This window comes from Marmota monax, unplaced genomic scaffold (assembly GCF_021218885.2).
Source record: "Marmota monax isolate L192 unplaced genomic scaffold, Marmota_monax_Labrador192_F-V1.1 WCK01_AAM20220418_F8-fsc00171, whole genome shotgun sequence".
NCBI lineage: Eukaryota > Metazoa > Chordata > Mammalia > Rodentia > Sciuridae > Marmota > Marmota monax.
The window spans coordinates 2,646,187-2,674,013 of record NW_026694658.1 but is presented as its reverse complement, the minus strand read 5'-3'; the positions used below and the strand labels follow the sequence as shown (position 1 = coordinate 2,674,013).

The 27,827-nt window shown below is 35.0% G+C and overlaps 2 protein-coding genes across 7 annotated transcripts in view; both read left to right on the top strand.

Annotated features, from left to right (window-relative positions):
• Positions 1-23,018, top strand: part of Ints2 (integrator complex subunit 2) — a 50,832-nt gene extending 27,814 nt beyond the window's left edge. For 3 of the 4 annotated variants that reach the window (XM_046423243.2, XM_046423245.2, XM_046423246.2), the window contains exons 15-25: positions 64-172; positions 2,486-2,590; positions 5,646-5,810; positions 7,324-7,525; positions 12,061-12,186; positions 15,132-15,330; positions 18,028-18,279; positions 18,625-18,732; positions 19,069-19,174; positions 20,286-20,462; positions 20,571-23,018. In XM_046423243.2, coding sequence (XP_046279199.1) covers positions 64-172; positions 2,486-2,590; positions 5,646-5,810; positions 7,324-7,525; positions 12,061-12,186; positions 15,132-15,330; positions 18,028-18,279; positions 18,625-18,732; positions 19,069-19,174; positions 20,286-20,462; positions 20,571-20,740 — 1,719 coding nt within the window. In that variant the 3' untranslated portion in view covers positions 20,741-23,018. Of the gene's footprint in view, positions 1-63; positions 173-2,485; positions 2,591-5,645; positions 5,811-7,323; positions 7,526-12,060; positions 12,187-15,131; positions 15,331-18,027; positions 18,280-18,624; positions 18,733-19,068; positions 19,175-20,285; positions 20,463-20,570 lie in introns of those variants that run through there. The other variant, XM_058572328.1, reaches the window with a different exon arrangement.
• Positions 23,019-24,310: 1,292 nt separating this feature from the next.
• The window catches only part of Brip1 (BRCA1 interacting helicase 1), a 157,381-nt gene continuing 153,864 nt past the window's right edge, over positions 24,311-27,827 (top strand). For 2 of the 3 annotated variants that reach the window (XM_046423252.2, XM_046423251.2), the window contains exons 1-2: positions 24,311-24,366; positions 26,343-26,465. In XM_046423252.2, the coding sequence (XP_046279208.1) occupies positions 26,373-26,465 (93 nt within the window). In that variant the 5' untranslated portion in view covers positions 24,311-24,366; positions 26,343-26,372. Of the gene's footprint in view, positions 24,460-26,342; positions 26,466-27,827 lie in introns of all 3 variants that reach the window. The other variant, XM_058572327.1, reaches the window with a different exon arrangement.

Here is a 27,827-nt window from a genome sequence, read left to right as displayed (position 1 = left end):
TTAGAAAAGAAAAAGCACTAATGCAACTTAACAGTATTTTGAAGTTTGTAATATTACCTCCAGGGTGACAATATCCGCCTTAATCAGCGTTTCAGTATCACAGCGCAGCTTTTGGTGCTTTACTACATACTGTCTTATGAAGAAGCTCTCCTAGCAAACACAAAGACTTTAGGTAAGTTTTGTGTGGGTGAGTGGTTCTAGTAGTTCATTATTATTTTCTGCATGCATTATTTTCTAAGGTGTTGTATGATAAAATAAAGCCAAATACTCTAACAAACTCTACTGTCACTTTATAATATTTGCAGTGAAGACAAAGTATTCTCAATGCATAAGTATGTGTGGGCGCATAATCACTTCTCTGGCTCAATCCTCTGTTTAGCAGGCTAAATTAATGGGTAACTGAATCACCTATATTTTGAGAATTTTTATTAATCATATTCATTAAGTATAAATTAAGAGGTAAAACTGAAGAAATTTTTTGCTTTTTTTTTTTTGGTACCAGGGATTGAACTTAACTACTGCTTAACTACTGAGCCACATCTCAAGCCCTTTTTATTTTTTAGTTTGAGATAGGGTCTCACTTATAGTCTTGCTAAATTGCTGAGGCTGGCTTTGTACATGTGATCCTCCTGCCTCAGCCTTCTGAGCCCCTGGGATTATAGGCGTGCGCCACCACACCCGGCGTTTTGCTTGAATTTACTCTTTGTCCTGTCACACATTAGTGTGAAGAGTAATAACCAAATCAAAAGCAGTAGAGGTCTGGGGATGTAGCTCAGTGGTAAAGCACCCCTTTAGGGTTAAATCCCTAATCCCCAGTACCAAAAAAAAAAAAAATTGTTGACACATAAGTGAATTTATTCTTTGTTTTTTCTTTTCGAGGTTTTCTTTGCGAGGTGCTAGGGATCAAACCATGTGCATGCTAGGCAAGCATTTTACCACTGAGCTATAGCCCTAGCCCTCCAGTTATTTATTTATTTATTATTTATTTTTTGGGTACCAGGGATTAAACTCAGGGGCACTCGGCCACTGAGCCACATCCCCAGTGCTTCTTTGTATTTTATTTAGAGACAAGGTCTCACTGAGTTGCTTAGTGCCTCACTTTTGCTGAGGCTGGCTTTGAATTCCTGATCCTCCTGTCTCGGCCTCCCGAGCTTCAGGGATTACAGGCATGCACCACTGCATCCGGATCCAGTTATTTTTTTGTGTATGTTAATAAAGTTTTTTTCTGGGGGATCATGTACTGGAGATTGAACACAGGGGCACTCTACCACTGATTTTTTATTTTTTATTTTGAGACAAGGTCTCTTTAAGTTGCTCAAGTTGGCCTCCAACTTGGAATCCTGCTTCATTCTCCCAAGTTGTTGGGAATTACAGGTGTGCACTGTTTTACCCTTTTTGGATATGCTGTAGACATTGTGATTGAGATTCTAATAGGTTCATGTGGTATACAGCAGATTATGTTAGAATGAAATTAATGTGGTAGGCACATAGAATGTGATAGAGATGAGACAGAGAAAGGTGGTGTTGATTGGCAAATATCTTTATACTGTGTGATCTATGAATCCATTGAAAGTTTAGAGTCTAGAGCTGGAGACAGATGATTTGGCCAACTCTGTATTAGAACATTGGGGTTTCAGGATAAAGAATGATTAATAAAGAGATGAGAAATTACAAGCCTGAAAGTTTGGTCATAGTATATATTTAAATGAAGGATGAGTAGACACTGGATTATAGGAAAAAGAATAGAAATCAAGATGGACTTGTTAAAAAATAAAGACATTGCTAGCTGAAGGTAGGAGTTAAAAGAGAAGGAAGTCAAATCCATATTGCTTAACTTTTTTAAAAAAGTCACTAGCCAGGCATGGTGGCACACGCCTGTAATCCCAGCGGCTCAGGAAGCTTAGGCAGGAGGATCACAAGTTCTAAGCCAGCCTCAACAAAGTAGTAAGGTGCTAAGACCCTGTTTCTAAAATAAAATACAAAAAAGGGGTTTGGGATGTGGCACAGTGGTTGTGTGGTCCCTGAGTTCAATCCCTGGTACAAAAAAAAAAAAAAAAGAATCACTACAATGTATATAATGTGATTAAATTAAGGCTTCTTTTTATGAGTTAAATTAGAATCATGAAGCTCTAAGCCATGTGTTCATGACTGCGTTTGATCATCCTGATTAGATTTAGGAATGTCTGGACTCACTTATGAGTTCTTTTAGTGTAGTGCTTTTCTGCATGTAGCTTCTCTCACTAATAGTGATTTTTCTCTCCCCAGGTTTCAATTTCAGGGCATGTTCCAGACTTTACCCTTAGATATGTCTTGCTTTTCCTATAATTCACAATTTTGTTATTGATTCTTCATCTTATATACTCTTTACAGATTGTGAATTAAAAGTAATTTAACATTGTTTTTGTTTCCATTTGGGTTGAAGGTTAAGATTTTTTTTTTTTATTCTGACGCTTTTTTCCCCATGTTTTTTATGTTTAACTAACAGCTGCCATGCAGAGAAAACCCAAATCGTATTCTTCCTCTTTAATGGATCAGATTCCTATCAAGTTCCTCATTCGGCAGGCCCAAGGGCTACAGCAAGAGTTGGGAGGTATTTTTTTTTATTTGCTTTTTACTGCCAAAGTTTACTGTTAAGAAAACTTACTGAGCTGAGCACGGTGGTGCACACCCATAATCCCAGCAGTTTGGAAGGCTGAGGTAGGAGGATTATGAGTTAAAAGCCAGCCTTAGCAAAAGTGAGAGTATCTTAATTGCTTTTTTAAAAAAATATTTTTAGATGTAGATGGACACAATCCCAATTAATTAATTATGTGGTGCCAAGGTTCAAACTCAGTGTCTCACACATGCTAGGCAAGGGCTCTGCCACTGAGTTAAAACTCCAGTCCTTAATTGCATTTTGCTAACTCTGGAAACTATATAAAAATTCACAGTGCCGTTTCTACTGAACATGTATCACTTTCATACTAAAGTTGAAAAGTTTTAGTCATTATAAATTGAGAGCCATCTGTATTTTTAACCTACTCAAACAGCAGTTTCTTGTGGTTGAACCTAATAGACACACACACGAATTAAAAAAAAAAATTACATTAACTTATGAATGATGGGGCTGGTGTTGTGGCTCAGTGCTAGGACACTTGCCTAGCATGTGTGAGGAACTGAGTTCGATCCTCAGTACAACATAAATATAAATAAATAAAATGAAGGTATTGTGTCCATCAACAACTAATAGTATTAAAAAAAAATCTATGAATGATTTTGGTGTAGTGGATCAAACCTGTAATCCTAGTGACTTGTGATGCTGAGGCAGGAGGATTGCAAGTTCAAAGCCAGCCTCGGCAACTTCATGAGGCCCTAAGCAACTTAGCGAGACTCTGTCTCAAAATAAAAAAATAAAAGGGCACTCTTATATTCAAAAAACCAACCAACCAACCAACCAAAAACCCAAGAATCTATGAATGATATTATACCCTTCTCATGAGAAATTTTTCCCCTTGGACACTTGAATATTTTTTCATATTAATACATGTAGATTTACCGTATCATTTGCAATTGTTTCATAATATTCTATAATACATTGATACAGATATAGTGTAGTTTAACTGTAAATAGAAATATAGTACTATTTTTAGGAATTAGTTTTCTTAGGCAGTTTTTATAATGTTTGTGTTTTTTGTTTTTTCAAAGTTGTAATTTTCTTGTTGTGATTGGTCTTAAGGAGAAATATGAATCTTCATTGATCATCTTTAACCAAATGTCTGCATTTATTAACTTATAACTTTGCATGGTCTGTTTCCAAAGAAATGATGTAGTATTTAGCAGCATTTAGTAATTAACATGTTTTATTGAAAATATCATAAAATGTAGATTAGTTTATACTATTGTAAGCAGTCCTTTTGTGACTGTTGGGAGTAGTTTTAATTGTAAATTAAAAAGAGCAAAGGAGCTGGGCACATGCCCATAATACCAGTGGCTTGGAATCTGAGGCAGGAGGATTGTTGAGTTCAAAGCCAGCCTCAGTGACTTAGCAAGGCCCTAAACAACTCATTGAGACCTTGTCTCTAAATAAAATATGAAAAAAGTCCTTGGAATGTGGCTCAGTGGTTAGGTGCCTCTGGGTTCAATCTCTGGTACCAAAAAAGAAAAAAATGCGCAATAGAATAATTTATATTTAAACTTTAAAATATCACTTTTTGTTATAATCTTTGCAAACATTTAGCATCAATTTTAAGCAGATTTCATGAGAAATGAAGCAGGTATTATTATTGGGATTAAATTGTGGGTATGGTTTAAGTTGCATAATGAGGGGACAATTTGATCTTAAATACTTTGATACTACTACTGTTATTTCTACACTCTTACTACTACTCTGATGATGATAGTAATAATATAGTATTATCAATATTTATTGGATACTTATGTGCCAAGCACTTAGCTTGTGGTACTTCATATAACTGAGTAAGTATTTTTATCGTATCATCATTTATTTTCTTTTTACTAATATTACACAACAGTTGTAAATAGTCGAACTATGCTATAGGCAAAATGTTAGAAAAAAGAGTTTGATTTAGTAGGTTTTAGGTAGGTTATACTAAAAGTTGTCACTTTTTTGTTGTTTTTGGTACCAGGGATTGAATCCAGGGGTACTTAACCACTGAGCCAAATCCCCAACCCTTTTTTTTTTTTTTCAATGACAGGGTCTCACTTAGTTGCTTAGGGTCTCACTTCAGATCCGCCTGCCTCAGCCTCCCAAGCTGCTGGGATTAGAGGCATGTGCCATTGCGCCCAGCAAAAGTTATCACTTTTACATACTCAAAAATGGGCAGTTTTAATTTTATCAATGTATAGCAATGATTCTTAGTGGGGTTGGAAGAAAGTGTATATTCTTTACAGAAGCTTATCTGCATTTCTCAGTGGGCCTTTTTTAAACCATGTATGATCTCTGCCAAGCAGACATTCTTTTACCCTCTTTTTTTCACTCCCTTCAACTCTTGAAACATTGCTATGTCAAATAACTTTTCCTGATGAAATGTTTATGTTGGGATGAGGTAGAAGAAAGCTTGAGAACTTTTTTTTTTTTTTTTTGGTACTGGGGATTTAACTCAGGGGCACTCAACCACTGAGCCACATCCCCAGTCCTATTTTATATTTTTATTTAGAGGTAGGGTCTCACTGAGTTGCTCAGCACCTTGCTTTTGCTGAAGCTGGCTTTATACTCGAGATCCATTTGCAATCTTCCCGCCTCAGCCTCCCGAGTTGCTGTGATTATAGGCATGTGCCATGGAGCCCGGCTCTTGAGAACTTTTGATATAATAGTTTCCAATTTACTGTTTATCACTTGGAGATTGATTTAACCGGATTCTCTTGCTTGAACTACTATATGGAAATTCTTAAACTGTGCTATGCATGCACAGAAGTGCAAATTCCTAAGGCTCTATTCCAGAGTTTCTGCTATAGTCATCTGGCATATAATCTCTTACTCTGCAAATGAAACAAGCTTCCCAAGCTTCTGATGCTAGAGATGCCCTAGCAGTGTTTGAGAAACACTGCTTTAAAGCATAATCTTTCTTCGTGGAAAGATTCCTTGATGGGGAAACTTATGTTTTTTGAGAGCGGAAAATCTAATCGACTTGCTGTTAATTTTTAAGGGTTGCATTCAGCTTTACTACGTCTCCTTGCAACTAACTACCCACATTTATGTATTGTGGATGACTGGATTTGTGAAGAAGAAATCACAGGGACAGATGCTCTGTTACGGCGAATGCTCCTGACTAATAATGCCAAAAACCACTCTCCTAAACAACTACAAGAAGGTACAGTAAATTGATCCTCTTCTTACTCTTTTAATAGTACGAGAATATCCTAGGCTAATTGAAACCTTATAATAATGCAGAATTTTCCTGGGAATATAGGTGTTTTGGTGAGTATATTTTAAGTAATTTTCTCTGAGTTGAAGGAGTTTTAGCCATTTCTTTTTGACGTGTGTGTGTGTGTGTGTGTGTGTGTGTGTGTGTGTATGGGAGATATATATTTATATCTCCCAGGGCTGGGGATCAAATTACTTATGTCTTTTCCTTCATATCCTATGTTATATCACTAAAAAGGTGTGGTTTTAGAAAGGTCCTAAACTGGTTAGAAATAAATGCTTTGGAATAAGGAAGGCAATGTGCTTGTCATTAATGGGTAATATTCTGGATTAATACTGTTAAATTGAAATGCAAACCACATGTATGAACTTTCTAGTTTCCTATTAAAAAAGTAAAAAGAAAACAGCAAAATTAATTTTTAAACTTTTTTATAGTTTATTTATTTTCTTGTGAACAATTTGTGCAATCACTGCAAAATAAAAGTATTGCAGAATCTTTGCTCCTGTTTGCTAGCACTAGCATTGACCTTTGCAGTCTTCCTTTCTTCTTCTCCTCTTAAATTCCTTTCGCTGTGGGGTTTTGGTTTTTTTTTTTTTTAAATTTCTTTTTAAAAATTTTCCTTTCACTGTTTTCTTCAGGTCAATTTCTTTTGACACAGTGTCTTGCAAGTCTTTTTGGGTTTATTTTTCATTTCATAATCCAAGGAATTGTAAAAGCCAGGTGTCTTGCCACCACTAACATGGGTTCTAAATCCAAATATGAAGACCATATCTGGCATGGTGTTATAAATTTTGGATAGTTTTTCCTGAATTTCTGTTATTATTATTTTCTTAGGGTTAAGGAAATTGATGACCATTGTTTCATAAACTTCCTAGGCTAGAGAGGTATTTGTTCATGGTGGTAGGTACTCCTTAGGCAGCTGAGAAGGAAAAAACAAAAATAATTTTAGTTATTTTATCAGACATTACCAATATATTGTTATTTTATCATGTAATCTTATAAAATTATTAATAAGATATTTCACTACTCTTTTGGAAAGCACACTTCTAGATGTTTGCTAGTAAAAGCAATCTGCTGGATCCTAAAAGGGGGCCACCTGGAAAAAAGTATCAAGAAGTTGGACCTTTCAAATTAATAACTATCAGAACTAATACTTTGGCTTCTTTTTCTATTTTAGTCCTGCTTTTAAAATCAGTGTAAATCACCCAAGTAAATGAGATTAGTTATTGAGTCATTAATATGATTTAAAAAATGAGATTTTACTGTTGTTGTCCTTTATAAAACAACTGCACTTGCACTTTTTTTTTTTTTTTTTTTTTTAGGATTAATCAAAACTATAGCTACATTGAAAATTTTACTTTTAGCAACCTTGTTTTCTTTGACCAGTAGTCTGAGAAGGAATATTTCTTGCTTGGTAAACTATAGAATTTAGGTTATGACTGCTGAATTTTCTTTTTAGCGTTTTCAGCTGTTCCTGTAAGTCACACACAAGTGATGCAGATTATAGAATACTTGACTCTGCTCTCTGCCAGCGAACTTATACCATATGCAGAAGTATTAACTTCCAATATGAACCAGCTGTTGAATTCAGGAGTTCCACGCAGAATTCTTCAAACGGTCAATAAATTATGGATGGTTCTTAATACTGTGATGCCTAGAAGGTAAATTCATTGTAATACAGAAAGTATAGCAGTGATAATATACTGTCATATTATTATATTGTTGAAAATAATTTTCATAAGATCACTTATTACAATATTTTTTTAGTATGTGACAATATAATTCTTTTGGAATGCTACAAAAGAGTTGTTTTATTTTTAAGGAAAAGAATAAGGGGTTGGGGCTGGGGCTGGGGCTGGGGCTCAGTGGTAGCCCACTTGCCTAGCATGTGTGAGGCATTGGGTTTGATTCTCAGCACCACATATAAATAAAAAAATAAAGGTCTATCAATAACTAATAAAAATGAATTTTAATAGATAGCCTATTTCCAGTTTGAAACATTTCTTTTAAAAGTGGATTTCTCATGTATAGTTACTTTTGGCTAATTTTGATTTAGATCATTATGTCTTACATCATTGCAGAGGTTCTGCCTGAGAATATTCTTAACTAATTTTCCAAAGCTTCTTTGTGCATGTATACATGTGTCTGTGTTTGAATCTTTTTTTTTTTTAAACCCAAGGATGCTTAACCACTGAGACAGGCTCTCACTAAGTTGCGTAGGGCTTTGCTAAGTATTATGCTGAGGCTGGCTTTGAACTTGTGATCTTTCTGCCTCAGCTTCCTGAGCCATTGGGATTACAGGTGTGTGCCATTGTGCCTAGCTTGAATATCCTTTTAAGAAAATTAACAAGCAGTGGCATAATATACACATTGGAAAATGTATTCAGTATATTTCCACATATTATTTTTGTGATTACCTTTCTTGTCTAGCCCAACTTTTTTTCCCCCCAAAATTAATAATTGTCTTTTTTTTTTGGTACTGGGGATTGAACTCAGGGACACTTGACCACTGCGCCACATCTGCAGCCCAAATTTGTATTTTATTTAGAGACAGGGTCTCACCGAGTTGTTTTGCACTTTGAAGTTGCTGAGGCTGGCTTTGAACTCGAGATCCTTCTGCCTCAGCCTCCAGAGCCGCTGGGATTACAGGTGTGGGCCACCACGCCTGGCTTGTCTTAGTGTTTGTTTGCCTACTTTCCTATGAATTTACTAATATTTGGATGCCATGCACCCTTCCTGATGTCTAAATATTCATCTGTATTCATCTAAATATTCATTTGTAAGGGTGCTTGGTGTTCAAATACAGAATGAAATCACCTGGAGAGATTTTAAAATTCCAGATCCCCAGGTTGTATCCCATGCCAATTAAGTCAGAATGTCTGTGGTGGAGTGAGGTATCAGTATCTATTTTTAGATTTCCCCAGGTGATTCCAATATGTAGCAATGAGAACACTGAATTTACTCTTTATTTTTAGTCAGAAGGACTGTGCTGGTCCATAGATTACATCACTAACACCTGATCAGCTCTAAAACACAGTTCTGGGTTTGAGTTACTTGAGATTCAATAGGTATGGAGTAGGATCTGGGAATATTTATATTTTTCTAAATTTAAGTTTTACTTAATGTTAAATTAACAAATGTGCTAAAATTTAAGAAGCTAATAATATATATGGTCTGCCTCACACCTTTTATTTTATACCCTATTCCCCATAAACAACTATTTTTTAGCTTTTACCTTTTTTGTGTGTGTAGTCTTAGGAATCAAACTCAGAGCCTCTTGCATACTAGGCAAGCACTTGACCACTGAGGTGCACCCCTAGCCCTCTTTTAATTTTTTTTTTAATATATATTTTTTAGTTGTATGTGGACACAGTGCCTTTATTTTGTTTATTTACTTTTATGTGGTGTTGAGGATCGAACCCAGTGCCTCACACATGCTTGGCAAGTGCTCTACCGTTGAGCTACAACCCCAGCCCCGTTTGTTTTTTTTTATTCTAGCATTTACATCCTTTTGATATAGCTCAATTTTATATATATAGGTTTTAGCTGTAGATGGACACAATACCTTTATTTTATTTTATTTTTTATTTATGTAGTGCTGAGGATTGAACCCAGTGCCCCATGTATGCAAGGCAGGCGCTCTACCACTGAGTCACAATCCTAGCCCCTCAATAATATTAAAATTTTTTTTTTTTTTTTGTAGTTGTAAGTGGAAAGCATGCCTTTGTTTTATTTGTTTATTTTTATGTGGTGCTAAGGATCGAACCCAGTGCCTCCCATGTGCAAGGCTAGTTCTCTGTTCCTGAGCTACAGCCCTAGCTCTCAATAATATTTTTATAATAACTATGATTTCTTAATTTTTCAATTTAGAAATTATCTGTGGATTTCCTATTATACAAGTTGAAGGTTTTAGCATTCTTATCTACTTTCTCCCCTGTGAATCCTCCTTTTCCCATTTCTCCTGACACAGGTCTATCAAAATTTTTGGTTAAGCAGGGTGCAGTTGCACATGTCTGTAATCTCAGTGGCTTGAGAGGCTGAGGCAGGAGGATTGTGAGTTCAAATCCAGCCTCAGCAAAAGTGAGGTGCTAAGCAACTCAGTGAGACCCTGTCTCTAAATAAAATACAAAATAGGGCTGGGGAAGTGGCTCAGTGGTCAAGTGCCCCTGAGTTCAATTTCTAGTACCCCCCCCCCAATCCCCTGAAAATTTTTTGGTTAAAGCAATATTCAGTGTGCACATTATTATGACTACATAAGTGATATTTATAGTTGAATGCGATAGCCTTGGTTATATTTTTTCTTTTGGTGCTAAGGTTCAAACCAGGCCCTTGAATCTGCAAGGCAAGTGCTCTACCACTGAGCTACATTCCAACCTCCTATAATTTTTTTTCTTACACAAGTGCTCTCTCACATACCTGACACATACTCTAATACTTTACTTTTTCCCATTTGTTCAATTTTTTTTGTTGTTGTTGCTCTCAGTAACCAATAACAAATTCTTTCCCACATTTCCTTAATTAGGAAAAGAAAAAAATCTAGTTCATTTTTGCTCCCAGAAATTTGAAGGTATTTTCTACTGACTTAGAGTTTCCATTATTGCTATTTGTAATTGACATCATATCATCCTTGTGTGTGACCATTGATTTTTCTCTCCTTGTTTTCTGGAATTTCATAATGAAATATTTTAAAAATTTTTTTTTCCAGTTGTCAATGCACCTTTATTTTATTTGTTTATATGTGGTGGTGAGAATAGGATCCAGTGCCTCCCACACACTAGGCAAGCGCTCTACCATTGAGCCACAACCCCAGCCCCATAATGATGTATTTTGATGGTTATTATTTCTCATTCATAGTGCTAGGCACTTTGTGGGCCTTTTTAGTATGAGGAGCAATGCTTTCATTTTTAGGACGTTTTCTTTGTTGAGTAACTTCCCCTGTTTCCTGAAATTCTTTTTTGTAATTTGCATTTTAAACCTTTAGACTTAATCACTGGTTTTCTGCCCCCCCCCCTTATTTATTTTTGCTTTTTGATTATATTTTCTCATTTCTTTGAACTTTTAAATTTCTTTTATATTCTTCACATCTAAGAGCTCTTATCTGCATTTTTTTTTCTACTAATAGGGATTGAACCCAGAACCTGTGCCTGCTAGGCAAGTGTGTTAATAACTGAGATACATCCCCAGCTCTTTCTAAAAGAATTTTACTTTGAGACACAGTCATGCTAAGTTGCCCAGGCTGATCTTAAGCTTGTGATCCCCTACCTTAGCCTCCTGAGTAGCTGGGATTATAGGTGACCTGTTCCTGGCCTTTGTCTGTACTTTTTAAAATGCCTTTTTCCTGTTTTATATATGATATTTAAAAAAAAATAATTACAAATTAAAAAAAAAATTTCTTTCCACATTTTGAAGTATTGTATTCTTTCAGGATATCAATAAAGCTTAATATTTTTTTTGTTTTGATTTCTACATTTTCTATTTCTTTTGAGATTTTTTTTCCTGTTTGTGTATTTTAATATTTTTCAAAGTAAACATTTTTGTATATGTGTGATAATCCTTGCCTATCCTCTCATTTTTAAAAATGGGACGTTTTGTGTGTGAGGTGGGAGTAGAGGACTCCTAGGCTTCACTATAAGAGATCAGATACCTTCATTTTGGCATATTCCTTAGTAATTCTTAGGTACAGTCTAGTAACCACTTATAAATCTATTAATGTCTAATCTCAAAATGGTATCTCACATTGAGGCTTCATGAAAATAAATTTGAAATGATGACATATTTATGGGGCCAGATACAGTTTCAAAGTGTTTTGGTAGGTATTATTTCATTTATGATGATTATTTTATTCTTTTTCACATGAGGAAACAGTTCAGAGAAGCTCAGTGACTTACAGAGTCATATATACCAAGAATGGTAGAATGGGGGGGTCTTAGTTTTACTTCAAGTTTTTATTCTGGATGTCTTGATTATTCCATTACAACAGTGAAGAGCTTTTCAGACTACTTTCTGTTTACTGTTTTATATCTTGATTTGTTTTAAAGATATAATAATAGGCTTATGTGTATAGTTTTTAATTTTTCAAAGCTTACATACCTAGTTTTTTCCCCCCTGAAAATAACTTTCTAAGAAGGAAGACTAGATGTCTATAAATTTTAGTTATAATATAGCTGTTTTGAACATGTGATTCTTTTCTTATCAGGCTATGGGTAATGACAGTTAATGCACTTCAGCCTTCCATAAAGTTTGTACGACAACAAAAGTATACTCAGAATGACCTGATGATAGATCCTCTCATTGTCCTAAGGTGTGATCAAAGGGTTCACAGGTATGTGTCATTTGAGTTTCAGTTTTGTTATAGAAATAGAAGAAATTTAGTTTAAATGATTATCTTAATATTCTTGCAGATAACTAAGCACTATGAACTGTGTGATTTCTTGTCTTTTTTTAATATTATTTATATTCATGAACCGTATGTTCAGTGTAATATTTAATATGAGGTTAATAAAACATAGCTTTAAAGAAATGTTGTTCTTGGTTTTGTTAACCATCAGTAGTGTCTTTTCTCTCTCTCATTATCAAGATCAGTGAAAAATAACAGTTTTAGCTAGCATGTTGGAGAAGGCTTTTAAAAACCTGGTTCATTATGAACCATTACTTGCCTTAAAACTGACCTTTTTGTCATCCTCAGTTGTGATGTTAGCTACATTGATTCCATATTTGCCTCTAATTCCTTGCCTACTACTTTGATGTGGCTTCACTTCAAAAGGTAGAATTTAATTAAATCACTAATATTTGAATTTGGAGTTGTTATAAGTAATATCCAAGGAATATAAGTTGAGTACATATAAGATATATAAGTCTTTTAAATGATTATGATCTTCATTGGGAAAGCACACAGCTACATGAAAAGTTGAATGATGTGATCATATGTGGATGAATGGTTTGGTAAGTGAATATTATGCAAAGCTCAGGAAGGATGTTGAAGAGATTGTACCTAGTAGTATTTTAAAGAGGACTGTGAGTTTAGATGAGCTAATAATGTAATGGTGGAGGCTAGGGAGTCAAGGGAGGTTGAGAAGAATAGTATGAGCAAAGATATAGAAGTAAGAATGAAAAATGCTTGGAGCAGAGGCTTAATTTTTGAGAAGAGCATACTTTACAGTTGGAAGTTAAGCAGCATCCCCAGCTCTGCTTTGTATTTTATTTAGAGACAGGGTTTCACTGAGTTGCTTAGCACCTCAGTTTTGCTGAGGCTGGCTTTGAACCCATGATCCTCCTGCCTCAGCCTCCTGAGCCACTGGGAGTACAGGCATGTGTCACTGTGCCTGGCTTTAATTTTTTTTCATCTTTTAAAATTTTATTTTATTTTTACCAAGTGGTCCTTCTTATGGTTTTAAAAGAAATTGCACATATAGCTGGATGTGGTGGTACACAACTATGATCCCAGGGACTTGGCAGGCTCAGGCAGAAGGGTTGCAAGTTTGAGGCCAGCCTTAGCAACTTAGCAAGGTCCTTTGCGACTTAATGAGACTCCATTTCAAAATAAAAAACAAAAAGTGTAGGAAGGTGACTAAGTGGTTAAGCACCCCTGGGTTCAATCCCCAGTACCAAAAAACACAAAATAAAAATGAAATTGCACATATAACATATACATATATAAAAATTACAACACTCAGGATTTGCTTTGAATTAATCCAATGTTAGTGGTTGGAAAGTGGATTGGGGTATTTCTGAAATAGGACTAACTATGTGTAGATAACAGTTCAGGCTGGGTGATGAGTTCTTAGGGGTTCGTTGTAGTATTCCATCTTCCTTGTGTAGTATAAAATTTTTCATAGTGTATATATTAATAGGTAAACACTTTGTAACATATAAGATGATTAACCAAAGAAAAGATGTATGGTAAGAAGTCTTGCTCTTATATTTGTTATTCCCACATTGGTAAAACCAAATTCCTCATTGGCCATTTGGACTAATCCTGGTTTTATTATAGTGGTGTGTATGTAGCATTATTTTTCTGTGTACTTATACATTTGTAAATATTATTATTTTTTGCTTTGGATGTGTTTTAGTCAGCTTTTTCACTGCTGTGACTAAAAGACCTGACAAGAAGAATTTTAGGGGAGGAAAGGTTTATTTAGAGGCTCACAGTTTCACAGGTCTCAGTCCATAGACAGCTGGCTCCATTCCTTGAGGCTTGAAGTAAGTCAGAACATCATGGTGGAAGAGTGTGGCAGAGGGAAGCAGCTCACATGATGATCAGATAGCAGAGAGAGAGACTCTACTCCTGGGAAACAAAATATATATCCCAAAGGCCCACCTCCACTAACCCACCTCCTCCAGCTACCCTACCTGCCTTCAGTCATACTTAGTTAATCCCACCAAAGAATTGATTCACTAATTGATTGGGTTAAGGCTCTCATAACTGAAACATTTCTCCTCTAAACTTTCTTGCATTGCCTCAAACATGAGAAACACTTATTCTTTTTTGCATTGAGAAATAAAATTTCTATTTTTTTCTAAGGAATTGGCATTTAAAATTCAAGAGATTATTTCTCTCTCTCTTTTTTAAATTTATTTTTCATTTTTATTTTTACCTCACTTAAGTTTAATCTGTAACAATCTTCAAGGAATGAATAATTGTGTACCTATTTTATAGATGAGGAGACTGAAGCTTAGGAAATATCTTCCCCAGGTTAGTGGATGAACCACTCTTGGAATAAAAAGTTGTCTTGCTGTCTTGTTTTGTCAAAGACAAGTAAAAAGAATAATCTAGTCTCCATCTTATCAATAACAGATATGCCTTTTTGAGGACAGCTGCTTTGCAGGCTTGTATCTAAAAAACCTATTGGTAGTGGCATTTTCGGCAAAACAGGAATATCTTCAGTAGCACTTGCGCTGCATTTTATTGTAGCTAATAAGTTGAAAGAGAATACTATTTATATTACCTTCAAATACGAAAGATATTATTAAACGAAAGATTCATTAAACTTTTTTTAAAAAAATTTTTCTTAAGTTGTTGACAGATCTTTATTTTATTTATTTATATGTGGTACTGAGAATCGAACCCAGTGCCTCACACATGCCAGGGAAGTGTGCTACTGCTGAGCCCCAGCCCTGATTCATTAAACTTTTGATAACAAATACTTCAGTGGGAAAAGTTACTACTCTGCTGTTCAAGTTTTTCTGATTATTTAAACTGAATTCATCATGTTCTTACTAATTTATATTCTTTCTGATACATTTTTCTTCTCCTTTTTCTGTGTTTAGATGCCCCCCACTAATGGATATTACTCTACACATGTTGAATGGATATCTTCTTGCATCTAAAGCTTACCTTAGTGCTCACCTGAAGGAAACAGCAGAGCAAGATAGGCCTTCCCAGAATAATACAATAGGTTTAGTTGGACAAACTGATGCCCCAGAAGTTACCAGAGAAGAGCTGAAAAATGCATTACTGGCTGCTCAGGTAAATTTTACTAACATAAAATTTTGGTCCAAAGGGCAAGGGCTTCCTTTCTAAATCAGTAAAATAGATAACATATTGTGTCCTCTGTATATATCAGTGACATATTGTGCCGTGCATTCCTTTTTATTTCTTTCTTTTAACCTTTGTATTTTATTTGTTTTAATTAGTTGCACATGACAGTACAATGATCTTGACATATCATACATTTGAATCAAATGGGGTATAATTTCTCAATATTCTGAGTTTACAGGTTGCAGAATCATATTGGTCATACAGTCATGTATATACATACAGCAATACTAGTGTCTATTTTATTCTGCTGTTTCTTTTGTTACAGAATCTATTATAATGATGTGACCTTTGTTTTTGTATATTGGATGGACTGAAACCAGGAATAGATAAGATTTATATTTTAACAAAATATAAGGCTTTAACAGTTCAGTGGTTTATAGTTATCTCTTGAACTCATTCAACAAATGTTTATTGGAAATTTGTGTGCCAGAGACTGGGGATACCTTGGTGAAGAAGACAAAATCTTTGGTTATTTATTTCTTAAGAGCAAATGTTAGAAAAAGAAATTAAATATTAGAGAGAGTAAACAGAAAAATGAGTACATATATAGTAAAATGTTAGGCAGTGATAAATATTATGACAGTATATGTAATTCATGTTTTTATTAGAAAAGTTTTATAACAATGTATAATTTCCCTGAAACTCTTAAGTAGTATTTTGTTTTTTGTTTTGGTACTAGGGATTGAACCCAGGGGTCCTTTATCATGGAGCCACATTCCTGGACCTTTTTATTTTTTATATTGAGACAGGGTCTCTATAAGTTGCTGAGACTGGCCTTGAACTTGCAGTCCTACTACTTCAGCCTCCTGAGTCATTGAGATTACAAGTGTGCACCACCACACCCAGCTTAAGTTGTCATTTTTGAATAATGCAATTTGAGGTCATCAAATTAGACATGCCTTTTAGTTTGAAATATATATTCTGAAACTTGCTCATTGGCAATAAGGGGAATTAGGAGTAATGATATGGGTGCACAATCCCTAGTGTGTGATATTGAAATAAAGTCTTTTTCTCACTTAATATATGACTATTGGTATGTTTTACTGTAGAAATATTAATATGTTTGCTTACAAGGTGATGCCCCACTTTATTTTTTGGATATCCACACAACAGTACATTAAAAAATTTCTAAAATAAATCTTTCCCTAAAAGTGAGGATAAGAGATTAAGGATTATAATAATTAATGTCTATATAAAACTTATTATTTTTTTATTTTTTAGTTGTAGTTGGACACAATACCTTCATTTTATTTATTTATTTTTATGTGGTGCTGAGGATCCAACCCAGGACCTCGCACGTGCTAGGCGAGCGCTCTACCACTGAACCACAACCCCAGCCCCTATATAAAACTTAGGTTGTGTTGGTCTAAGTTATTTACACATATTATCACTTAACTTTTACAACCAACCTATGAGGTATGAAGTATTATTTTCATTTTCGCAGATGAGGAAAATGAGGCTCAGGTTAAGTGCTTTACTCAAGATAATGCATTTGGTAAATGGCAGAGTTAGGGTTCGTGTGTAGGCACTCTGGCTCCACAGACTGGAAACAAAATCAAAACAAAACAGAATATCAGAAACTAAAAATCCCTCAGCCACAGCACAGACTGTAAAGTGAGACTAACCTTATTTTATAATCATCAGGTTTTTAAACACTTAGCTCAGGTTTTCTTCTATCTCAGGCAGTGGCTGATTTCAGAGATGCACGTCATATGTATTTTTCTCTGTTTTCTAAAATTCTTTCATCTAGATGAAGGTGATTATAGCTGTCCTTCATATGTAGTAGCCTCAAGTAGATCACCCCTCAAGCTGTTGTTCTATGAAATGACATTCAAGCTTGTAGGCTGAGGGCTGGGATTGTGGCTCAGTGGTAGAGTGCTCGCCTACCATGCATGAGCCCCTGGGTTCGAACCTCAGCACCACATAAATGTAAAATAAAGATATTGTATCCACCTAAAACTAAAAAATAAATATTTTTTTTTTTTTAAAAAAAAGCTTATAGGCTGAGCCACAGTGAGCTGTGTAGGTAGATGGGATTATGAGGTATAATCTCTTGCAAAACTAGGGCCACTAAAGACCCTGTCTTCAAGTTGAAATGGAAAAGAGATATGGGAAGTGACTTACGCATTAATTATTATTATTACTATTATTATTAATTTCAGAGAAATTAATTGATAGCCACACGAGAAAAAGAGGGCAATATAATTCAGATCCTGGGAAAAGTAGGAGATAAAGAAGAAGAAAGGGATATTTTGATAGAAGTTATTTTGGGCTAGGGCCAGTTTTGGATGTCAGTAAATCAGAGTACCCCTCTAGTCCAAGTTCTTAAACTGGAGTCTATGGATCTGCCTTAGAAATATATGACCCCTGAGATTATGCATTGTGTTTGTTTATGTATGTTATGGGAAGAAAGTATATAGTTTTATTTTGATTCTTAAGGGGTTCATGACCCTAAAGAAGTGCTCCATAAATCGCTCACTTCTGTTCTAAAATGTACAGTTTGTGTATATTTTAAGAAACTACTTGTTTTGTAATTTCTGTTCATGTGAAAAGAAAAAACAGATAGGGTTTTGAAACCACCATTTCAAAAACTTCTTACCTTCATTCTGTTTCATTTGCTTGTAGGATAGTGCAGCTGTCCAGATTCTCTTAGAGATTTGTTTACCTACTGAAGAGGAAAAAGCAAAAGGTGTCAATCCAGACGGTTTGCTAAGGAATGTTCAAAGTGTCATTACCACCAGCACGCCAAATAAGGAAATGGAGGAAGGAGAAGACAATTTGCTCTGTAACCTTCGAGAAGTTCAGTGCCTTATCTGTTGTCTGTTGCACCAAATGTACATTGCAGATCCCAACATTGCTAAACTTGTTCATTTTCAGGTGTGTTTTCAAAGAGTTCCTGTGTGGTTGAACTTTATATATATTGGGTGTTTTTAATACTAACTTAATAGAGGTCAGTTAGAAATTAGAGTAATATAAATGATCATAGTCCTTCACAATATAGAGAAAAATTCAAATTTTTATGATTTTTTTCAACCTAATAAAGTATTCAAATAATTTATCTCTATTCTTGTTCATCAGAAAATTTTAATGCCAGGATACATGTAGGGCACTGTAGCCTTCTGAACATCTTTTGCAGAAAAGAAGTAAACCCTTCATTTATGTTTTTATCTAATTTATTTGACATAGTTATTTTTAACTTTTTCCCCTTTCTTGTTGAGATAGGGTTATCCATGTGAACTTTTGCCTCTGACAGTCGCAGGTATTCCATCTATGCACATCTGTCTGGATTTTATACCTGAGCTTATTGCACAGCCAGAACTTGAAAAACAGGTAATAAACATTTTTGAGCTTTAAGAAAATTTTGATTTAACTCTGCAATGTTCCTAATTATATAAAAACATTTTATAATTTTTAATAAAATTTTTTCTTGAGAAATATGTAACATTTTCGTTGGTGTTGTTAGTACATGCCTGTAATCCCAGCATTTTGGGATGCAGGAAGATCACAAGTTCCAAGTCAGCCTCAGCAACTTTATGAGGTCCTAAGCAATTTAGTGAGACTCTAATCAAACTAAAAATGAAAAGGGCTAGGGATGTGGCTCAGTGGTTAAGTGCCCCTGGGTCCAAAAAAAAGAGAAATATGTAACACTTGGATTTTATATTACAGATATTTGCTATCCAGTTGCTTTCCCACTTGTGTATCCAGTATGCATTACCAAAATCACTTAGTGTGGCGCGCTTAGCTGTAAATGTCATGGGAACTTTGCTGACAGGTTTGTAGACAGTCAACATCAATAACAAAAATTTCTAACATACATTAGTACATGTATTTTCTGAATTTAGTGACTTGTTTTTTTGTGTGTTAATGTGAAACAGTATGATGGAATATATTTCATTATTGGTTTAATTACACCATCTTTGTTTTATTCTTCTTTTCAAAAATTTTCTATTTAGAAATGTGATTTATTATATAGAAGAGATGAATAGGTAGGCAAATTGTATCTTTTATTTTGTGAATGAGTAAGAATACAGACTTACAGTAGACTAAATTTTCCAAATCTTGTAAATGGAAGTCAAATTTAGTTTGTGAATATAATTATGTCAGTAGAAAACAAGCTGTGATTTATTACACATGCTCAGGAGTTCCAGAAAAATATAATCATATGTATAAAGAACATATAAATATATTATTTGCTTTCTTAAGTTTTAAAACATATCCTAACATTTTTACCACTTTCGGGTTTGTAGAGTAAAATAGTATGAAAATAAACTACTTTAAAATATGTGGACTGGGCTGTGCTTAGCATGTGTGAGGCACTGGGTTCAATCCTCAGTACCAAATAAAAATAAATAAATAAAAGTATGTGTTCGTCTACAACTAAAAAAAATTTTCAAAACATATATATGAACAATAATTCAATCCTTTAAAGTTAATTAATTAAATTTAGTTAATTTAGTATTCTTTCTCTGTGTTCCCCAGGCTACTCTGTTCATTTTTCTTTTCATTTTATTTGCCTCATAATTATTTGTAATGGTTCAGAGTTTATATTACCTGAATTTAATCCCAGTTTCACCACTAAATGGCTGTGTGACTTGGAACAAGTTTTTTTTTTTTTAACTAAGGTTTATTTAAATTTTCTCATGTAAAATGGATGTCATAATAGTACTTTCCTCATTCATAAAATTGTGAAAATTAAAAGCAGGCAGTGCACTTATCATAGTGCTTGGGCACAATAAATATTTATATCTTGGATGTTTGACTAGATTGTGAGCTCTAACAGTATCTCTAGTATAGAATAGGGGCCTTAGTTTGTTGTATAAGCTGTGTATGTAGAATTTATATTTGAAAAGTAAAAAAAATTCTATTTGATTTCTTTCCAACAGTTTTAACACAGGCTAAACGGTATGCTTTTTTCATGCCAACTCTTCCAAGTTTAGTGTCTTTTTGTCGAGCATTTCCTCCACTGTATGAGGATATTATGTCTTTGCTGATTCAAATAGGACAAGTTTGTGCCTCTGATGTTGCCACTCAGACAAGAGACATTGACCCAATCATTACACGTAAGTGATAACTCACGTTCAGAAGTCATCTAAGTATTTTAAATGAGAAGGCAGATTACTTTCCAGATTTCTTGGCTTAATGTGTTTTTCTTTCTTTATGCGTTTTAGGTCTTCAACAAATAAAGGAGAAACCAAGTGGATGGTCTCGAATCTGTAAAGATCCATCTTACAAAAATGGATCCAGGGACACCGGAAGCATGGATCCTGATGTACAGCTCTGTCATTGTATTGAGAGTACAATAATTGAAATAATAAACATGAGTGTTAGTGGAATTTAAAAAAAAATTTTGAAACAAAAAACGAAGCTTTTCACTGCATATATCCATCATGAATCTGCATCTTATAGCAGCTCTAAACTGAGTGGGAGCAGTAATGTCTTGGAATTGCTGAATTGATTCAGTTCAACATGAATACAATTTAGAACTCTCTGAGAATTATGCTTGCTTGTGTTTGATTGGCACGTCTTTGGATCTACTTTGCTGGTATGTTTATGTTGTAGCTGAGCTTTTTTACCATTGGGAACACATTTAAGAAACTCATTACTGGAATGGGAATTTGGCCTTGTACTTAGCTTTTGAAGCAAAGAAAGACTGCCATGCCTTTAATTTAATGTTTCTCATAAAAATGAGTGTGTGGGTAGCCCTAGTGTTTTACCCGTGGGCTTGTAACAGAGTATGACAAAGATCAAAGGATGGGAGGGTGAAAAAGGGATTAAGCAAAGGGAGAATTCAGGAAAAATTAGGAGTTAAATATCCAAATAGAAATCCCAAGACTTGTAATACAAGTAATAGGAATGCAGGTTGATATTCTAGTTCTCAAGAAACAGTATTAAGGCTTTAAACAAAAGGCAAGTAGCTTCTGTAAGTGATTTCCATAGAATTACATGTGATGATTTAAAGATTTCAAATATTTGCTTTAATTTTTACTAATGTATGAAGCCATATGTTTGAAGAGATACTTGAATAATTTGGAATTTGAAGATACTAGTTTAAAAGTGTTTATAGAAACATCTCTGTGCAGAGAGGAACCTGAAAGGAAGTCTCATTTATTTTATTTTTTACATTTATTTTTATAATGCTTTATTAACTTATCTAATTCTCAGAGATGGGAATATATATCAAATTAAAAGAAACTTAGAGCAATAAACCCCACTGGATTAAAGAGCTCTTGGTTTATCATCAGGATTATGATTCACATTTTCCTTTGAGAAGATCTTTGAGAAAATATTATACAGTGTTTAAACCTCAGGAAAAATTAAAATGTGGCAAATACTGTCTTGCTGAAGGATTTTGCAGCTCTCTGTTAGTAACTCCCATTGATTAGGTAGGTGCATTAAGAAAACCATAATCTACATTTTTCTTTAAAAAAAAAAATTAAGTGTCCATTGTAGAAGGTACTTCTCTTTGCTTTCTGGGATATACCTCAATTGTCCCCCACCCCAACCCACCCTGCCCCGGCTTGAAACAAGCCTTTTCGCTGGTAAAAGAAGTTAAGCAAGCTAATAAAGTGTTTTTTAAGGAAAGAAATTTAACTTCAAACCTTTTCACTAGCAAATAGTCACATCTCATTTTCTTTCTTTGTAAAATGGGGTTACTACTGGCCCTACCTCATAATGATATTCTATAAAAACTAGTTTGTAGCTGTTTCCAATCATGGAGTGTATAGTATCATGAGTGATAGAATATTTGTAACTTTTTATTAGATGCTTAATGTAATTAATTAATTTTGATGTGAAGAATAAAAGAGTATGATGAAAAAATACCACAAGAATTTTCAAATTTTTAAACAAGGCAGTTTTGTAGTCTCATAAAATTAAATACAGCTGCTCCTGTTTTATTTTTAAACTGAGGCCTTGGAATATTTTGTGTGAATAGGTACCTCTTAGGACTTCAGAAAAGGTTGAAGTATGTTTTCTAACTAAATGCAGTGCACATTTTCTGGATTGATTTTTCAAAAGATTGGTCAAAACCTGCTGTGTTAAAATAATAACATGCTGTTTTTCATCAGCTTTGTTGATGATGATGTAAATAAATGTGTAAATATATTAGTAAATGTTAATATTCATGTATTTTAAGTTAAGGTTATAAAATTTGTCACAATGATTTTTTTTATTCAAGTGAAAACAGATGTGTGCAGCTATTTTGGATATTGATTTATAAACATTCATATTCTTTATCAAATGAACTTAGTTTTTGGTGTTTCATTCCATAATAGTTGTAACCCTGAAAGGAACAGCTGAAGGTATTGAAGTCCAGGATTGCCTGGTTCCAGAAGTTAGGTATATCACTTTCTGTTATGCCCCACACATTAAATGGCAATAAGAGGTTAGAGTTAATTGAAAGCCTTTGGAATTTAAGTCAGGAATATGATAGTTAACCCTGGAGCAGTTACTTCAATTATTTGATCTTTTAAAAAATGGTAAGAGGAAAATAACAATCTGAAGTTTCTTTTAAGGATTTTTTTAAGATAAATTATTCTTCATCCCTTTGTAATAGTAAATTACTCCTTTGTGTTTATCCATATGTATTTTCACATTACTAAATTCTTAACATTCAACATGGAGTCTGATTTTTTCACTTTATAAGATATTTTTTCTTGCAAGTAGTTTAATTTTTAAAATAATTTTATTGGCTTCATAATTTATTTAATTGATATAACTATCTCCTAGAATGGGAAATCTAATTTTTTTTTGGCAGTATTACAAATAGGTAAGTAGTGTTACGAATTGAGGTATTACCACCTTTTTTTCTTTTACATTATGTCTTTGGGACACATTTCTGGGTCTGAGATTACTAGGTCAACGGGCATAATTTATTTATATGACAAGTTTTATTATTTTGAGGATATGCACAACTGAACTGTGAATGCCTTCTGCTCCCTACTCCCAGCAAACCTCCCTCCCCAAACTAGTCATATGAATTTAAGAAACCCTCTCAGATTTTGCCTTTTTTGGGGTAATAGTATTTGAGTCAAGTGTAGGTTACACAGATTTTTTTCCCCCAGTACTGGGAGTCGAACCCAGGGGTGCTCTACCACTGAGTTATTCCTCCAGACTTTTGAGACAGGAAACTTTGAGATCCTCCTACCTCAATCTTTTGAGTAGCTGGGGTTACAGGTAAGCACCCTGTTGGTCATACAGAATTTAAACAATAAATAAATTTGGCGAGATCAACCCTAACCCCCTACCTCGACGAAACTGAATTGTACATGGCAAAGAAGAATACACTGGTTTTAGGAAGCATAGAAAGCAAGTAAGCGTTAAAGTAAGTAGAAATGATCTATCTGTTGCTGGAGATTTTGGAGAGCATTATCTCTGGCAGATTCTATCATCCGGGAAAGCCTTGATTTTGAAACTGCCAATTGTCAGAATCTTTTCGCCTAGTTTGGTTCTGTAGTCTAGCAATTCCGTTTTTTTTTTTCTTTTTTTTTTTATACTATGGCTCCTGTAAAGTTGGGAGATTCAAATTGAGCGGCACCAGAGAATAGCTTGGCAAGGCTTAGAAAGATGTATCCTTTCTTTGGTTTACGAACCTTCAAAATGAGCGTTAGTTTCCAGGGAATTGGCTGCTCGGCTAACCCCTATCTATTTGAAAAGATGAGCCGAGAAGGCAATTTTTCTTTAAAGAAGCCCCTGGGGTTTACTCCAGTCCACTCTTCCCTCTACGGTGGCTGCTTTCTGGCGCCTCCAAGTACATTGGTCGGTTCTTATTTTGGAGGTTTCCATTGGGTGCTAGAGTTTTCGCCCCCTAACCTCTCGCTGGGATTGGCTATTTGCTTTCCGGTCTTGGCGGGTGATTGGTTGTGTGAGCTCTCTCGGCGATTGGGTGTTGGGAGTCAAGGGGGTGGGAAGCGGGAACTCATTCGGAGTTGTGCCGAGAGGAATGAGAGCTGGAGCCAGGAAAAGGTAAAGCGGCTGGAACTCGCGACACACCAGGGAGTAGTAGTCTGCGAGGAAAAGAGAGAATTAAGGCTTGCGCCATTTTTTCTCTGCTAGGAGGTCTGCATTATTTGCTCTCAAAGATGTTATCCTCCCCGCCATGAGTTGGAGCCCAGTCCGCGTTGCTTCTGTTTCCCCTCAGCACCGGCATGTCTGCGGGAGGTCTGGGGGAAGGGCGCCTAGCAGGGTTCCTCTGCCAAGGTCTTGGCAGCCTCTCCCGCTCTCCTGGGTGGACCAGATAACCTAGGCCGCGGGACCTCAGTTGGCCGCGGGAGGTAAGGGGAAGGGAACCCATCCTTACCTCCTTTGAGCACAGGCATGACATGAGCCCTGGGCCCTCTTTGCCTCTTGGCGGGAGGCTGAACGGTTTGTTTGTCCTTTATGCTGTAGGTAGAGGAAGCTGCTTCTTTATGAGACGAATGTTGCCACAGCCAGGCCAGGGATGAGGTTGAGTAGGCCTGCGTCTTGATTCAGATTGATGTTAGATTGCACTAAACCTCATTCTCAGAGCTTCACAGATGGAATCACAGAATCCTTTTTAGAACTGGAAAATGCAATGATTCTTAACTTCTTTTGAAACACAAACTGGTGAAGGCTGTTTTTGGCTTCATAATAGCTATTTTAACTATCTCTATCCCCAGGATGAATTTAACACTTTTTTCACGATTGCAAAAATTCCTTAGTTGATAAAAGTGTGTGTGTGTGTGTGTGTGTGTGTGTGTAAATGTATATAATTTCCCCCTTTTTTGGTTTCTGTAGGATATATGAATTGGAAGAGAGATCTGTGAACTTTCTCTTCAGAAAAATGCAATCATGCAGAGGAATTTCTGCATGCAATTTTAAGAGGTTACATTCTCAGAATAACATCTATGGATTCTCGGTTAAGAAAGTGGTTTAAAAGAGATGAGGATTAAAGTAAATCATATCTCTGTCAGATACTGGGTTATGCACATTCTGTCTTGGCTAATTTTCACAAACAAGGTTTGAGAAAGAGGTTAAGTGATTCACATACTGGAATTCAAACTTGGATTTACCTTACTCCAAGGCCCATCTTCTTTCCATTATAGTTACTGACCTTTAAATAAGAATTATTGAGTACCTACTATGTCTGAAGGCACTTTCTCCCTGGCAACAATTTTTAAATTAGGGATTATTACAGACATGGACCTTAGACCAGAGAAGTGAAAAGACATGTTAAAAATAATTTATCTGAGAACTTTCAGGACCTCATCTAGAATCTATGCTTCCTGAAACCTGGTCCACAGCTTTCCCCTTCTAATTGGAGAACTTCAGGAAGAGGAAACAGGAATAGAATAGGAGAAAAAGAGTGGTGCTATGGAATTGCCTTAGGAACCTATTGGTAGATTGATAATAACAATATAACCAAAATAAGAATAACAATTATTAAGTTATGTATTATGGGTTAGATATTGTTACTATCTTTATTTTATGGATGAGGATATCAAAGTCTAGAAAAGTAAACCCCACAGTCACACAATGAATACATGGTAGGGTAGAGATACAAATCCAGATTTGTCAGACTTTTTTCTTTTTTAGGTGATACTGGGGATTAAACCAAGGGGTGCTCTACCACTGAGCTGTATCCCCATCCCTTTTGTTTTATTTTGAGACAGAGTCTCACTAAGTTACTAAGGGTCTTGATAAGTTGCTGACCTTGAACTTCCAATCCTCCTGCCTCATCTTTCTGAATTACTTGGATTACAGGCATGTGCCACCATGTCAGACCTGTCACTCTTAAAACATGTTCTTGACCACTGATTTATTTATAAGTATAGGAAATTTATTTTGCTTCCCTTTGTTTTGTTTATACACTTACTAATCCACTAATCCCATTTTTTATTTCTAGACTTCTGTTTTACTGTTGGGTGTCTGGTTTTCTTAGAATGACACTGTTTCAGTATTGATTTTCATTTCTGTTGCAGTTAGGAATCTAAAGTAAACAAGAAAGCAGGATGTCCTCAATGTGGTCTGAATATACAATTTGCGGAGTGAAGATCAAATTTCCTTGTAAAGCTTACCCATCACAGCTTGCTATGATGAATTCTGTAAGTGTTTTTCAGCAGTTAAGTCTTTTAGATATAGATACTTATGGTTTGTAACATAATACATTGAGTATGTGACTATAGTTATATTCTCAGATAGTGTTTAGATAGATAATATTTGCTGGGTTCATTTGGAAAAACACCTAACCTTTGGGAAAATTAATATTGATCACTACTGAACTGTATATGACTATAGTTAGTATGCAGGGAAGAACTTTCTGAAGAATGTTCTCAGCTCATTTGGAATTTCTATTTAATAAATTAATGTTTTCTACAGAAAACATTGTCTTTTACAAATAGTATTTTTCTTTGCAGTATAGTATCTAAGTATCTGTGCAAGATTAGTTCTAAGACCTACTTCTTATACCAAAATCTGCAAATTATATATATATATTCATATATATTATTAATTATTATTATATATAAAACAGTACACTATTTGCATATATCGGTCATTTAATCTCTAGATCACCTATGCCTAATACAATGTAAATACTGTGTAAATAGTTGTTTTATGAATATTTTTGATTTGCTGTTTGTTCAATCCATAAATTCAGAACATATATACAGAGGCTGATTGTATTTTAATTATCTAGAAAATTAATACACACATTTGAGTAAATCAGCTTTCCAGCTTTTAAATCTTAATATTTGGTCATATTTACCCTATATCAGATTATTAATATTCTGAATTTGTTCTTTGTGTTTCCAGTGGTTTTAGAATTTTCTTCTGGTGGTACTGGGGATTGAACTAATTGGTGCTCTACCACTGAGATATATCTCCAGTGCTTTTTTTTTTAAAGAGAGAGAGAGAGAATTTTTTAATATTTATTCCTTAGTTTTTGGTGGACACAACATCCTTGTTTGTATGTGGTGCTGAGGATCAAACCTGGGCCGCACGCATGCCAGGCAAGCACGCTACCGCTTGAGCCACATCCCCAGCCCTTTTTTTTTTAATATTGATTTTTTTGTAGTTGAACACAATACCTTTATTTTATTTATTTATTTTATGTGGTGCTGAGGATCGAACCCAGGGCCTTGCATGTGTGAGGTGAGCGCTCTACCGATGAACCATAATCCCAACCCCGCCAGTGCTTTTTTTTTTTTTTTTTTTTAAGAGAGAGAATTTTTTAATATTTATTTTTTAGTTCTCGGCGGACCCAACATCTTTGTTTGTACGTGGTGCTGAGGATCGAACCCGGGCGGCACGCATGCCAGGCAAGCGTGCTACCGCTTGAGCCACATCCCCAGCCCCTCCAGTGCTTTTTTTAAAAAAAATATTTCTTAGTTGTAGTTGGCACAATGCCTGTATTTTTGTTTATTTATTTCTATGTGGTACTAAGGATCGAACCCAGAGCCCCGCAT